The sequence below is a fragment of the Ictalurus furcatus genome, chromosome 29 (assembly GCF_023375685.1).
Source record: "Ictalurus furcatus strain D&B chromosome 29, Billie_1.0, whole genome shotgun sequence".
NCBI lineage: Eukaryota > Metazoa > Chordata > Actinopteri > Siluriformes > Ictaluridae > Ictalurus > Ictalurus furcatus.
Window position 1 is genome coordinate 10,215,349 of NC_071283.1, and position 14,677 is coordinate 10,230,025.

The 14,677-nt window shown below is 41.3% G+C and overlaps 1 protein-coding gene across 3 annotated transcripts in view; it reads right to left on the reverse strand.

Moving 5' to 3' along the window:
• LOC128604116 (adhesion G protein-coupled receptor L3-like) overlaps positions 1-14,677 on the reverse strand; it is a 344,541-nt gene that overhangs the window by 94,958 nt on the left and 234,906 nt on the right. For all 3 annotated transcript variants that reach the window (XM_053618945.1, XM_053618946.1, XM_053618944.1), the window contains exons 7-8: positions 6,208-6,552; positions 1,038-1,141 (exon numbers count right to left, since the gene is read on the reverse strand). In XM_053618945.1, coding sequence (XP_053474920.1) covers positions 1,038-1,141; positions 6,208-6,552 — 449 coding nt within the window. The remainder of the gene's footprint in view (positions 1-1,037; positions 1,142-6,207; positions 6,553-14,677) is intronic.

Below are 14,677 nucleotides of genomic sequence, written 5' to 3' on the forward strand. Positions count from 1 at the left end.
CACATGTTGATTTGGCAGTTTTATTCCATTCTTCCCTGAAACAATGCTCCAGATCTCAGGGGATTGCTCTTATTTTCCCTAAAAACTCTGTTGGTTTTTCACTTGATTGTTGTTGGTTACTGCATCGCATTAAAGGTGGAAACTCTGACATGGTTTATCTTGGTTTCATTTTTTTTTTTACATCACAAAAACCTCAAGTTTATCAGGGGTGTGCAGACTTTTTATATCCACTGTACTGTAGGTAGATAAACAGATAAATACACAAACACACAGACAGATAAACACTTAGATAGACCACATACTATATACGGACCAGCACACAGACAGACCCTTTGGAGTCAGATTCAAGCCCTGCACTTTTCTCTCCTATCCACTACCCCCCTTCTCACCCTCACCCCTTGTCTCTTTTTGTCTTCTCTCTGTCTCCATCTCCTCTGCTCTCTGCCGCTCGCTCCGTCTCTCAGGACTTAGTCGGAGACAGCTTGATCCTCATTTGAAAGTCTAAGTTTCCGCTGTAGGTTGATGGCCGCATCACTCTCACATAAATTTGCCTAACGGGGAATAATAACACCTGCGGTAAAACCTAACTCCCGTCTTATAAATCATTTGTGCCGGGTTAATGAAGTATACATAGACCCCCAAATCCCCATCTCCCACCATAATCACCTGACACTTGTACGAAGCCTCACTTTAAATGAGTCCGTTTCTGTACTTCTCTGCTGATCGCTTTGTATTTTTCTCTTCCAGGGAAACAAATAAGATACAAACAGCAGGGAGTGTTGACTGTCTTTAGGGGATACTTTAAATGAAAAACCGTAGCAGGAACTGAAAGTATTTTTTTTTCTTTCTCACTCAAAGATTAACACACACACACACACACAGTAGCATTTGCACTCCTCTGTACCTCAATATTTTGATAATGTGTGGTTTGAGAATTGAACGCTTGTGCAACATCATAAGTGTTATTGCCCTGTGTGTCCTCAGCTGACCTGTCACCATTACAGGATGAAAAGTGTGTGTTTGTGGGGTGTTCGTACCTTCTGGCTGATGATGTTCACCCAAGCTGAGGTGCAGTTGCTGAGATCAGGACCTTGCAGATCCCACAGGCCTTCGGGACCCATACACGCAAATGAGGCATTGCCTACAGGGGAAACATGTAGCACAATACAGCTTAGAGTGTGTGTGTGTCTGTGTGTGTGTGTGTGTGTGTGTGTGTGTGTGTCCCTGACATGTGCGTGTGTCCCTGATGTGATGCTTGATCCAAATTAAGTTTGGAAGTGTTAAAACATGAAAAAAGAAGTGACCCATGAATGTGACCTAAAAGCTTTTAAGTGGTGCTGATGATGGTGCAATTGTTTTACGCGTGAAAAACTGTCACATTATAGCAACAGCTTTATAGCAACACACACACACATACACTTCATTGAAACCGAGGAGCAATGTACAAGGCCCCTAGTATAAACATTTATATTTATATGTATAGACAGACAGGCAGACAGACTGGGAGACAGACAGAGTGTCAACTCTCTGAAGGAGCTGGAAAGATCCACAGCTCCAATGGGAGAAGCTGTTCACAGAACAACCACAGCCCGGGCATGCCAGAAAGCTGGACGTTATGGAAGAGTGGCGAGAAGAAATACGTTATTGAAAAAAGGCAAAAAAAAAAAATGAAATCCCGTTAGGAGTATGTCGGAGACTCAGCAAACATGTGGACAGTGTTCTCTGGTCTGAAGAGACCAAAACTTCTGGAACTTTTCTGGCCTTTGCACAAAGTGCTGTGTTTGGTGGAACACCCTGAGAATTCCATCCATACAGTGAAGCATGGTGGTGGTAGCGGCATGTTGTGAGGATATTTGTCACTAACAAGGACTCGGAAACTTGTCGGGGTGGGCAATCCTAGAAGAAATCCTGTTCCGGTTTGCAAGAGACTTGAGACTGGGAGGGACGTTCAACTTTCAGCAGGACGTTCAACAATCCTAAGAACACTGCCTTTCCTACACTGAAGCGGTTCGAAACCAAGAACCCGAACGTCTTAGAATTGGCCAGGCAAAGCCTTAACTTCAATCTGACTGAGAATACGTGGCAAGACTTGAACATTCTTGGTCACAATGAGTCTTACAGAGCTTGACAAATGGGCAAACGTATGAGGATCCATATGTGCAAAGGTGATAGAGACTTAGTTGCAGTCAAAGGTGGTCCTACTGAGTACTGACAAAGGGGGGTGAATACTTATGCATCCAATAGTCAGATAGATCTAATTGGTGGCAAGTTTGCATCTGTGTGTGTGTTGGGTCTTCAGGAAAGGTGCAATGCGGCCCCTGGGATACATCGAGATCCTGTATTGATGACATGATGCTACCACCACCATACTATGTTTATATATACATATGTAAAGCATGATATATGTAGTGTGTGTGTGTGTGTGTGTTCCCTGATAGGAACACATTTTTGTGTAAAAGCTGCTAAGGTACCGGGCACGAAAAACAGACTTAATGTAAAAACCATAATGAACTTTCTTTTACTTTCACACTATCCATTGTTACCCAGATGAGGACGGGTTCCCTTCTGAGTCTGGTTCCTCTCAAGGTTTCTTCCTCATATCATATTAGGGAGTTTTTCCTCGCCACTGTCGCCATCGGCTCGCTCAATAGGGATAAATCCACAAGCTTAAAATCTGTATCCTGTGTTTATATGTTTTGCTTTGAGACAATGTCCATTGTTAAAAGCGCTATACAAATAAAAATTGAATTGAATTGAGGTGAATTGAATGAGGTTTGGCAGATTGCTGGGGTCCAATTCTGTTCTCCAAACCGAGCGGCACATCTTCGCAATCCCGTGGAAGCGGCTAATCATGCAAACTAATCACCAGTCATGGAGGGGAAAAAAATGCAGAAACAAATCGGTGTAAAGGAACAGCATGGTGGAAGGGAAGGAGAGAAACTGTGACAACATTAAACTGATATAAAGTTTGACTGACACTTCATTTCCCTCTACCCGAGCCTCTCTTTAGCTTCGTGCAGATAAAGAGGAAAGCAGAGCGAGAGAGACAGAGAGAGACGAAGGTGAAAAGCGAGACTGAAAAAGTGAGTAAGAAAGTAGTGGAGGATAGAAAGACAGCGAGGGCAGGGATGAGGTGATAGACGAAAGCGAAAGGGTAGAAGACAGAACACAAGAGGAAGAATAAAGTGCTGCAGAAGTACAGAGAAGAAAGACAGAGAGATGAAGGAGAATGTGTATATGACAGAGCGAGACATACACACACACACACACACACACACACACACACACTAGTGACTGAGCGTGGCTGGAGATCTCCCGGCTCTGATGCTTTGAATGGTGCTTCTCGTTATCTCAGCGCACGCAGCGTCCCAGCCGACCCATATGCACCACTGATTCGCTAATGAATGGCATGAGTAATAATAGGAGCAACAACCACACACACTCACACAAAACATGACAGCATGCACACTACCAGACATGTTACACTAACGTTTGAGTAAGCTCCACTCAAAGCCCTCACACTCTATTCAGAAAGTTCCAGAAGTGTTGGAGTAGTCTAATAATGCAGTGCAAATCAAATTCACCTGGCACAGGAACGTGAGGACGGAAAAGGAAGCAGCTCATGGTGAACTAAACACTCACAAGCCAATATCACACAGGAAGTTGGGGCTTTGTCAGAAGCTGTTGATGATTATTTTTGCATAGCAGCTCCGACAGTTCGCTCGTTCAAATATGTTCGCGTTTCTATAGTAACAGCTTGCAGGACTTGTACACTAAGTGAAAACAGCAGCTAATTTGTATCGCAGACGTTCTACAATACGAAACGTAACAAAGAAAAAAGCACGACACGTCATTATTTAATATAATGTACATTGAGGTGTTATACGAGCTATAAAACATTTTGGGACGTGCATCACACTGTTCATTATTTTCAGACAACTGCACGCTCTGTTGTGTTTCATTCTGTGTTTAAATCACACTCACTTTTTTTTTGCAGCCTTTCTATTTTCCTGACCTCTTAATCATGAAATAAAACAAAATAAAATCACTCATTTCTGTTTTGGGGTCACACAACATTCAGATTTATTTTTTCTAATCGAGTGGAAAATCATGGCTGGATGGTTGCACTGTGGGAATATTTATAATTCAATATAATAAGATACTACAGCGATGTGGAATTCAATGACAAACTGCCTACAGAGTAGTCCACAGGATTGTCAGGAGAACGAACGTTAAAAACACACATACCTGTTTATTAAAATCTATACAAATGAAATATAGAATATAGCTGCCAAAACAGCTCTGACCCGTCGAGGCATGGACTCCATAAGACCTCTGAAGGTGTGCTGTAGTTTCTGGCACCAAGACGCTAGCAACAGATCCTTTAAGTCCTGTAAGTTGTGAGGTGGGGCCTCCATGGATTGGACTTGTTTGTCCAGCACATCCTACAGATGCTCGATTGGATTGAGATCTGGGGAATTTGGAGTCCAAGTCAACACCTTGAACTCTTTGTCATGTTCTTCAAACTATTCCTGAACAGTTTTTGCAGTGTGACAGGGCAAATTATCCTGCTGTCACAGTCATTAGGGAATACTGTTGCCATGAAGGGGTGTACTTGGTCTGCAACAATGTTTAGGTAGGTGTTACGTGTCAAAGTAACATCCACATGAATGTCAGGATCCAAGGTTTCCCAGCAGAACATTGCCCCAGAGCATCAGACTGCCTCCACCAGCTTACCTTCTTCCCATAGTGCATCCTGGTGCCATCTCGTCCCCAGGTAAGCGACGCACACATGCACCTGGACATCCACACGATGTAAAAGAAAGCATGATTCATCAGACCAGGCCACCTTCTTCCAGTGCTTCATGGTCCAGTTCTGATGTTCATGTACCCATTATAGGTGCTTTCGGTGGTGGACAGGGGTCAGATTGGGCACTCTGACCGGTCTGCGGTTACGCAGCGCCATATGCAGCAAGCTGTGACGCACTGTGTGTTCTGACACCTTTCTATCACAGTCACCATTAACCTTTTCAGCTATTCATGCTACAGTAGCTCTTCTGTGGGATCGGACCAGACGGGCAAGCCTTCGTTCCCTACGCGCATCGGTGAGGCTTGGGCGCCCATAACCCTGTCACCGGTTCACTGGTTTGCCTTCCTTGGACCACTTTTGGTGGGTACGAACCATTGTATACTGGGAACACCCCACAAGACCTGTTGTTTTGGAGATGCTCTGATCCAGTCGTCCAGCCGTCACAATTTGGCCCTTGTCAAAGTCGCTCAGATCTTTACACCTGCCCAGCTTTCTAGCTTCAAGAACTGACTGTTCACTTGCTGCCTAATATATCCCACCCCTTAACAGGTGCCATTGTTACGAGATAATCAATGCTATACACGTCAACTGGCCATGGTTTTAATGTTATGGCTGATCGGTGTATTCATTTATTTACAAGAAAACATTAGATGTTATTGCTGCTTGACACAAGTATTTCCTGGGAAATTCAGTTTGTGAATCTCTTAGGGTTATGTTTGCTGTAGGTGTTTCTGTGTGTGTGTGTGTGTGTGTGTGTGTGTGTGTGTGCGTGTGTGTGTGTGTGTGCACTTGAATTAACCCTGGACTAGCTGACTCAGCAGCTTGTATCTTCTGCCCACAGCACATCAATGTCCACCAAACTGAAGTACTGACTAAAGAAAATCCCTCTCTTCACTTCGTCTCTGGATTTAAACAGATTCAAACTAAAGCTTTTTGATTAAATGTCTTTCTTGTCCTCTTTTCCTCTATCTCTCCGCTATTGTGTCCTTGTGTGTGCGTTAATGTTTCCTGGGCGTCGGTTGTTCCTTTTCGGCGTAGGTTTTTTTTTTTTTTTTTTTTTTTTATGAGCTTAAGTTTTTATATGTGTTTTACCGAGTCATTAACTCTATCTACTGAGATTAAAAATGTATCCTATACATCTACGAATATTAGGGAGGTGGGGTCACTAAGATAAAACAAAAATGCACACTACATTAACAAGATAATGTGATCTTGTGGTTAGTAATATAATAGAATGAAAAAGCCAGAAAAAAAACAAAACATTATTATAATATCAAATACACACACTATGAGGGAAAATGATCAATCTGTCTGTCAAGCTGGCTAACCATGAACAAGTAACAGTTAATCCCTATTATGATTGTATTAGTTAATTTATTATACATGGCATTTATTACCTGTTGTTCTGAAGGGGCATGGCTGTGTAGCGGTGAGGCCTTGACGAGTTTTGGGCCAGGTAAGCTCCGCCTCCACAGTAGGGTTACAGAACTCCGCAGCGTTGTTGGGCAGGACGGAGGAAGGTGGCGGGCGTGTGCTGGAAAGGGGCCCGGAGCTGCCTGGAGGTCGGACCTCAACAGTGGTCGTGTGCGCCCTCGGAGTGAACACGCTCAGAGTCGGAGATCTGGTAGTGCTAGATGTGGTGGTTGTAGTGGTAGAGGTGGTGGCGGTGGACAGTGTAGTTGGGCGGGTGGTCGTCCTGGTGGTGGTGGTGTCCATGAAGACGTGAACCGAGGGCGATGACTCTGTGGAGGAAGAAAGGGAGGAAAATTAGCAGTTAGGTATGGAGTCAGCTGAGGTTGCTGGAGGACTAACAAGAAGTAAATAGATATATGTTTGTATTTGGAACACGACTGCATCCTGAGTCGCATCTCATCACAGTCTCTAAGGCTGCAAGAGGAAAATGAGAGAGACAGAGAGAGTGAGAGAGAGACAGATACACAGCGGGAGGGAGAGTGTGAGAGAGAGAGAGACCGTCAGCCATCAGCTATTCAATTAGACTTGACAGGTTTCTACATGGGCCTGCTACCAGTTGACTTCACAAACAGCACACATACACACCCAAAGAGAGAGACAGATACAACATGTTCAGTATAAACACACACACACACATACACACAGAGGAACTCTAGTTAGGCTAACAAATCGATAAGAATGCTCAACATTGCCTCAAGAACAAAGCAAACTGGAGGGAAAAATGTCTTCAACAAATACCCCTCCTGCCTCACTGTTTCTTTTCCTGTCCATTTCCTCACACACATACAACCCTTATTTTTCGGTGCTTCTTTTTGTTTGGTACAAATGTGTGTCATGCACTCAGATCCTACATCCAGGGAAAGACACGTGAAGCACCGTTTTTAAATGAAGGACCATGAAACATATAGCAGTATTGGCATGCATGACCTTGAGTAATAGCAGCAAAGTCATTCATAGTGAGAACGTGCTGTAACCAGACAACAATCAGAGCGTGTTAAGTCATGTATACTGAGCAAGTCCTACACTACTCTATCAGATACCAGGTTGTCAAACATGGCTGTCACGAAGGGTCACGGTTAATTGCGGAGCAGTGGGTGTATCCATGGTAACCGCGCTTACCACATGTGGTTGGGTAAAAAAAAAAAAATCAAACGGTGGCTTCAAATGAACTTTTTGAACTGTTGTCCCAAAATCCCCCGGGACAGCAATTTCAATCATCTTGAAACAACCTTGACCGTTCCAAAGTACTACTTTTTTTTCCTCATTTTATGAATTAGAAACTGTGAAAGAACAAATCACTTCAGGCCAGCACAAAGCTTTAGGCTACTGTCAATCACAACGATCACTGTAGGCGACCTGGCCAGCGCACTGACGTTAATGTTAACATAATAACCAGCTGCTGTTTGGCTGAACAATACAGTCTGGCAGAATTTGTTTCCCAGCTTAGGACTTTTACTCGCATCACAGAGGTGATGACGGCTCTTCACGTCTCCCTTTGATTCTCCATTCTTTTTACTGGAATAGACCTCGGCATACTTTGTTCCAATAGCTATTACCGTACTTAGGTTGAACTATTAAAGGTGTGGGATTTGTGAGAGAAAGGATATGCTGGAAGCATAGTGCCTGGGACCACAGGGTGTCATTAATTTTGAGTTCTGTGTATTTACTCGACACAGTGGTAGATTAGTTATGCGTCACGTCTTGAAGCTTCTCTTACAGTTGTATTAGGTGTATAGCACAAACATTATAAATCAAACAACACTGCGGTGACGTATATTGGAATGCAAATTCTACCTATTCTGATCCTATGGCTAATATCACTGCTGACCACCCATGTCCTAGAAATAAAACACACCATAAGAGACACACAAACCTCCCACATAACCCACACATACAGTACACCCACATACAGACAGAGTAATTGCAAAATAAGGAGCTGAAATTAATTTTGCCAGCAGCATTTTATGAGGCTGCACTGAGAATCTAATTGAGACAGACAGAAAGGGGGGGAGGGGGGGTCAGAAAAAGAGAAAGAAAGAGAGAGGGGGAATAATGGTTCAAAAGGGGGGCACAGATCAAATCTACATGGGTGGATGTCTAGCATTCTCTACAAAACAATAAAATGAACTATCTAATGCCAAAATTCACCACCAAACACCAACACATACCATCAAACCCCAAAATTAAATAATAGCAGCATAATTCAAACACCAACACTACTAACACCAGTATTTACCACCATTCATAATCAATCACCAGCATCAACCATCTGTCATTGATATTTACCATCAAGCACCAATACTCACCATCAAACACCAGAGATCACCATTAAACACCACTATTCACCACCACAATCCAATATTCACACATCAACCACCAAATACTTACAGTATTACCTTACAGTAAGTACCTTACAGTAAGTTACCAATACTTACCATCAACAGTCAAAGTTCGCCATCAATCACCAATGCTCACAATCAATAAAACAACTATCACTACCAACCACCTACATTTACCATCAGGAGTCAACATTCTTCTTCAAATACACCAATGCTCCCAATCAAAAAAAAAACAAAAAAAACACAACTACCACCATTAAACACCAACATTCACAATGAAACACTCGAAAAATATCACCAAAAACACCATACACCAACATTCACTATCGAAAAACAAAATACATCAACCATCAAATACCTACATTTACTATAAATAGTTAACATTCGCCATCAAACATTGATGTTCACCATCAGAACCATCACGTGTGAATCACCTACGTTTACATTTCAAAACCAACATTTACCAAATAAACACCGTCATTCACCCCCATATACTAAGATTAGAATACTGTCAGTTTTCCATTTTTTAAAAAAAAAAAAATAAATAAAATGCAGTAAAAATGACAAGCCAAATAACCCAGTGTTAAAATAACCCAAATAACCCAGTGTTTAAAAGAATTTTAAAAACTTTTCACTGATCACACTCAGGTGCAGCGAGGGTTGGATACTGAAACCCAGTATCAAACTGGCCCCGGTGCTAAATTATGAAAGACCAATTATCAATTATGTTGATAATCTCTGACACTATCGGTTCTGCTTTCTGTACTGGAGTAATGACTATATTTTAATCATATTTCCCATTTATTATTGCTAAACAAACGTTATCTTGCACATTTTATCTCACCAACCATTTCTAATTTGCGATAATATTAAGACGTTCGTCTGCATTTTTGTTATCCGCAATCCAGAAGTGAGATCTCTCGTTCTCACAACAAGCAGCTTTCAAACATGCTTAATGCGCAGACAGAGAAATGCTAAATTGTCCACTGCCTAGCTAGCTCGTCTCAGGCCCCGTCTACATCAGGTGCGTATGCTAGCACTCTTCACAAATAACAATGACGTATAATCATCGCATACACTAATCGAGGTCTCTCGCGGTATCGAGACACCGTTGACAGACATTGACCCGACATCTTTTCGCTCATTAAAGTCATGTTGAATCGACGTTGTTCACGCCGTTTAAAATAATTGGTTTGCTTACCTTACGCCGAAATGATGTTGATTTCATTCAGGTGAAACGTCATTACGCATTCAACGTCTTTTCTACTTGTTTTTAAAATCCCAAATAAAGAAATACATCGGTATGTAAACATTTAGGCTATTAAATGCACATCGCTTTCAGTTACTTTACAAATATAACATATAAAGTACTACATATAAATCTTAGAGTATTTTTTTCTGCAGTATATACATCTTAAACACTTAAAAAAAATGTCTCCACACTGGTGCATGTACAAATAGATGCATAATAATATACATTTTATTAAAAAAATAATAATAATAATAATAATAATTTAAAAAAAGCAAATGGTAATTCTGTTCTCAATTTGTTTCTTTTTTCCTAAAAGATACCGTTAAAGTACCGGATCGATAAGCAGTATCGGTAAGAGTAGTAATACCGTTAAAACCGTAACGATACCCATCCCTAGGTGCAGCACTCAAACACAGTCTTTGGATTTGTTGACGTTCGGTGGAGAATTTTTGTGCTGGTACGCTCAGAGCTTTAGTTACTCTGTCAGATCTGCAACGCCCCTGACCCATTTTGTTGAACCTCCGGGTCCATTTCACTTTTCAAACACTTCAAACTTCACAGAACTGCACTGAAGAGGCACAAGGGCCCAGAGCCAGTGCCTCGCTTGCATACACACTCCACACACACACACATATCCATCGTGCGGCACATAAAAATAATGGATATGTTAAAGAAGTTAATCAAAAAAAATGACTGAATGAGACAATTAAGCAAACAAAGTGTGTGTGTGTGGGGGGGGGCACAGGAAATTGGGCTTAGCCAGTGATGCGAAGTAAGAAACATGAGCATGTTTACTGAATGTGTGTATAAGCATAAGGAGCATTACAGTTAATGCAGAAGAGGTGTGTGTGAGAGAGTACGAGAGACTCCTGCACACTGTAATTCCCCCTACTAGACATGACATTCACACGTTTGTCTCTGGAAAGTGATAATTATGGCACTTCCATCTGTCTGGTGACCATATGCAAGCAGTAAAAGAACAGCTACGGAGGGAGAGTTCGTTAATACATAACGAGTGAGAAAGACATAGGGAGAGCAAGCCGAGTTGTGGAACGTATCCATATGCTTGAAGAAAGATTAGCCGAGGCAAATGGATTCTTAATGAGTAATCTACAGAAGACCCTTCAACCTAGGAAACAAATTTCTGCAATTTCTATTTCATATTAAAAACCCTTAGTAAACACCATTAAAGCTATTTTTCCACTGTACCATAATGCATCACAAACTTTTCAAACAACTCATCCTACAACATTTCAATTGATGCTTTCTGGCTCTCATTATGCTACTTCAGCCATCAGGCATGGGTTCCTCGAGGGTTCTTTGGCTAGTTCTTGGCTTCCCTGAAGGGTTTTACTTGGAACACTGAATGGTAAACATATTGATATAGGGTTCTACTGAGAATATTTAATGGTCCCCCAAGAAGTAAACCAAACAACCCTTTAGAAGGATAGATGGAAATTTTATACTGGAAAGGAATTTCCAATTCCTACCTTTGATTTCTGACCAAAAACACTCCATCAAACTAGTTTTAACAAAGGTTAGAAGCAAACACTTCAGCTTTCTCCATCATCCAAAATTTTAAAAAAATAATTAAAAAACGTTGTTTTATAGAACCCCCAAGTCTTTCGCTCTCACTTCCACAACATCGTTCTTATTTTCTTCTTTAGTTAGCATGCTAACCTTTTTAAAAAATCTGATTATAAGAACTGACAAGGAACACCAATTACGCCACATCATTCTGCAATGCCATATTCCAGTCGCAAGCCAAAGCTTCATTCTAGCAAATTTGAAGCTTCAACCTCGCTTTAATTATGCCTACTTCTCGTCTTCTTCCAGCAGCAATGAAATTAAGACACACTTCTTTCACTGCTAGGAAGGCCTCATTGCAGTGCAAGCAGGCCTTGTCAGTTTTAATGACTCGCCACATCAAGGAGGACCAGTCTAACGTCGTTAGCATTTAAATTTTGCCACCAACAGTGCAGGAGGTCCTTTTTTGTCAGTCAATACAACCGTTCTTGGGTATTCCAGAGCTGGATCTGGATCATGTCAGTGTTGCATGTCAGCTTGAATGACTCACCCGTCAGTGGGGCCACACTTCCACAGCATAAAATGATCCCCTGTCAGCTCATATAGTTCGATACATGGAGAAGACAGGGCAAGGGTTTTCAATTCTTTCTCTAACACTACATGGAACAAACTAACAGATCGCAATATTTAAAATGAATCCCCAAGATTCCTAATCAATCACCACATAAAGCATTCATCGCTAACAACAAATACCAATATTCACCAAGAAACACCAATATTCACTATCAATCACAAACATTTTCTAGAACATTACATCCATTACACACCTATATTTACCACCAAAACCCTAATATTATCATCAGACATCCAAATCAACCATCAAACACCTACATTCAATAGCAATAGTCAAGAATCGCCACCAAACACCAATACTCACAATCAAACAACATTCACCACCAAATGTCGAAGCATAACAACCACCAAATACCTATAGATACCATTAATCGTCAGTGTTCTCCATCAAACACAAACGTTTGCAAATCAAAAACAAAATTTACCAACCAGGACCAACATCGACCATTAAAAACATGCATTTAACAGTCATCATCGACCAACAAACACCAATTCTCGAAATCGAAAACCAACTATCACCGTCAAAATAAACACCAATATTAACCAATTTACACCAGCATTAGTGTACAGCACTGTTTTTTTAGAATAAACCAGTTCTAGGTTATTACAGAGCTGGATTTCATTTCAGTGTTGCATGCCAGCTTGAATGAGTCACCCGTCAGTGGGGGCACACTTCTACAGGATAGTTAAAACGATCCGCTGTCAGCTCATATAGAATGATACATGGAGGAGACAGGACCTAGATTGCAATTCTCCCAATTCCACTGAGCTCCAGGTCAACATCCAGAGGCTCCACATGTGGACTAAATTAGGTCAATTACCTTCTGGCTGGAATGCATTTTCAGAGCTTGGCTCCATTCCTAGGTTACATGGCTATCGTTTCTTCTGTTTGACATGTGGCCCTAAACACTGGAAGATGGCAGCAGTAGGCTGTGACATACGAGGCGAAGCTTTACTCTGCCGAGGGGGAGGTCAGGACGCAGGATTAGCATATTACAAGGAGACTTTCAGTCACAAAAGCTAACCTGAATACCAAATAGGCATATGGGAGGTAAGCACTTATAATAATTGGTATTGCTGCTAATATTGATAATGTTCCTAACAATAATTAGAAGTCTGGGTAGTAGATAATACATTTGGCCCATGCTAGCTAACTATTTGAAGAATTGTGTCTAAAAGACTAAAAAGAGCATTTCCTTTGAGATATTAAGGTTATGGATAAGTATAGATTTAGATGTATCATAGCAGTAATTAACTGCATTAATAATTGCCAGTGGAAGGTCCTCCCAAGGAAAGTAATACAAACATGAGTGTGAGGAGGGGGAAAAACGCTAAAGCTGCTTCCATCTCTGTCAGTGTCAGACTTTAAACCCTTCACCTCAGGACTGACATTAGCATTAGCACATAGCTTCAGCACTGCAAGCTAATCTGAATACCTAATAGGCCTAACTGAGACAAGCACTTCGAGCGTTAATACTTCACTTGAATTATTGCTAACATTGCTACTATTGCTAATGTTGCTAGTCTGAGTAGTAGATAATAGGTTTGGCCTCTGTTAGAATGCATTAAGAGTGTCAGTGGCACTTCGTAAAAATCTTTCACCTCAAGACTAGCATTTGTGATTAGCATTAGCAGCTAGCTTCGCACTATCAGAGTGATGTTCATTTGGGACTTTAATGTGACATGATACAGCGCTAATGACCTGAACCAGACCGTTGTTTACAGTTTAATTGGTCAAGCTGCCTTCATTAGATATGCCAGGGACAAGGAGTCTGTGTGACGTGTATAGACACAGGTCTGGGTATAAACACACACACAGACAAATCCATACACTCTCACAAGCATCTACATGCATTCATAGGCTTTCAGGTTATCTGTTATTATCTTATTATCTTACTATCTCTATTTGTAATTGTCAAAGTGTAATTGATGATTTCTCTCTCTCTCTCTCTCTCTCTCTCTCGCACGCACACACAATCAAATTTAGATCAAAACTGGCAGATTGGTATATCTCGAACAGTAATGTCTATTATGTAAATCAATCACTTCAGGACACCTTCCCACTGACTTCCTGTTTCACAAGGTAATGCATCAACATGCAGAATCAAATCACGGCTCTCATGTGGACTTTAAATTACCTCAGTGATCAGCATTAACAGTTAGCTTCAGCTCCACAGAGGAAGCACCACTATGGGTTGGCAGCCATTATCAGAAACAAATGCCACTGAAGTATGCCACCAATTAAATTACCAAAAAAACATGGACAAGGTTGGCGTGAAACAGCGTAACACATGTAAGTAGGTGGCTCTCTGAAACTTATCCAGTGTTCTTTATCGAATGATAAACAAGTGGTTCTGATTAAATGTCAAACTTTACTCATGAACGTGGTCTGTGTTTAGGTGAACTCATCTTTGAATCATTTTAGCAGTTTTTCACACAGAACAGCACGGTGCTTGAATTCTTTTCAGTACTGAAGTAGAAACTCTGGACAAATTCTCAAGAGCCAATTCAGCTTTGAAGAACCACTTCAAGATTGGTGATACCTGAGTTGGCATGGAACCGAACCAGGTTAGCGAACACTACAGTCACAATAGCATTTGTTTCTTGTGGTCGTGTAGCGACCACTGCTGTACTTTTGCCACT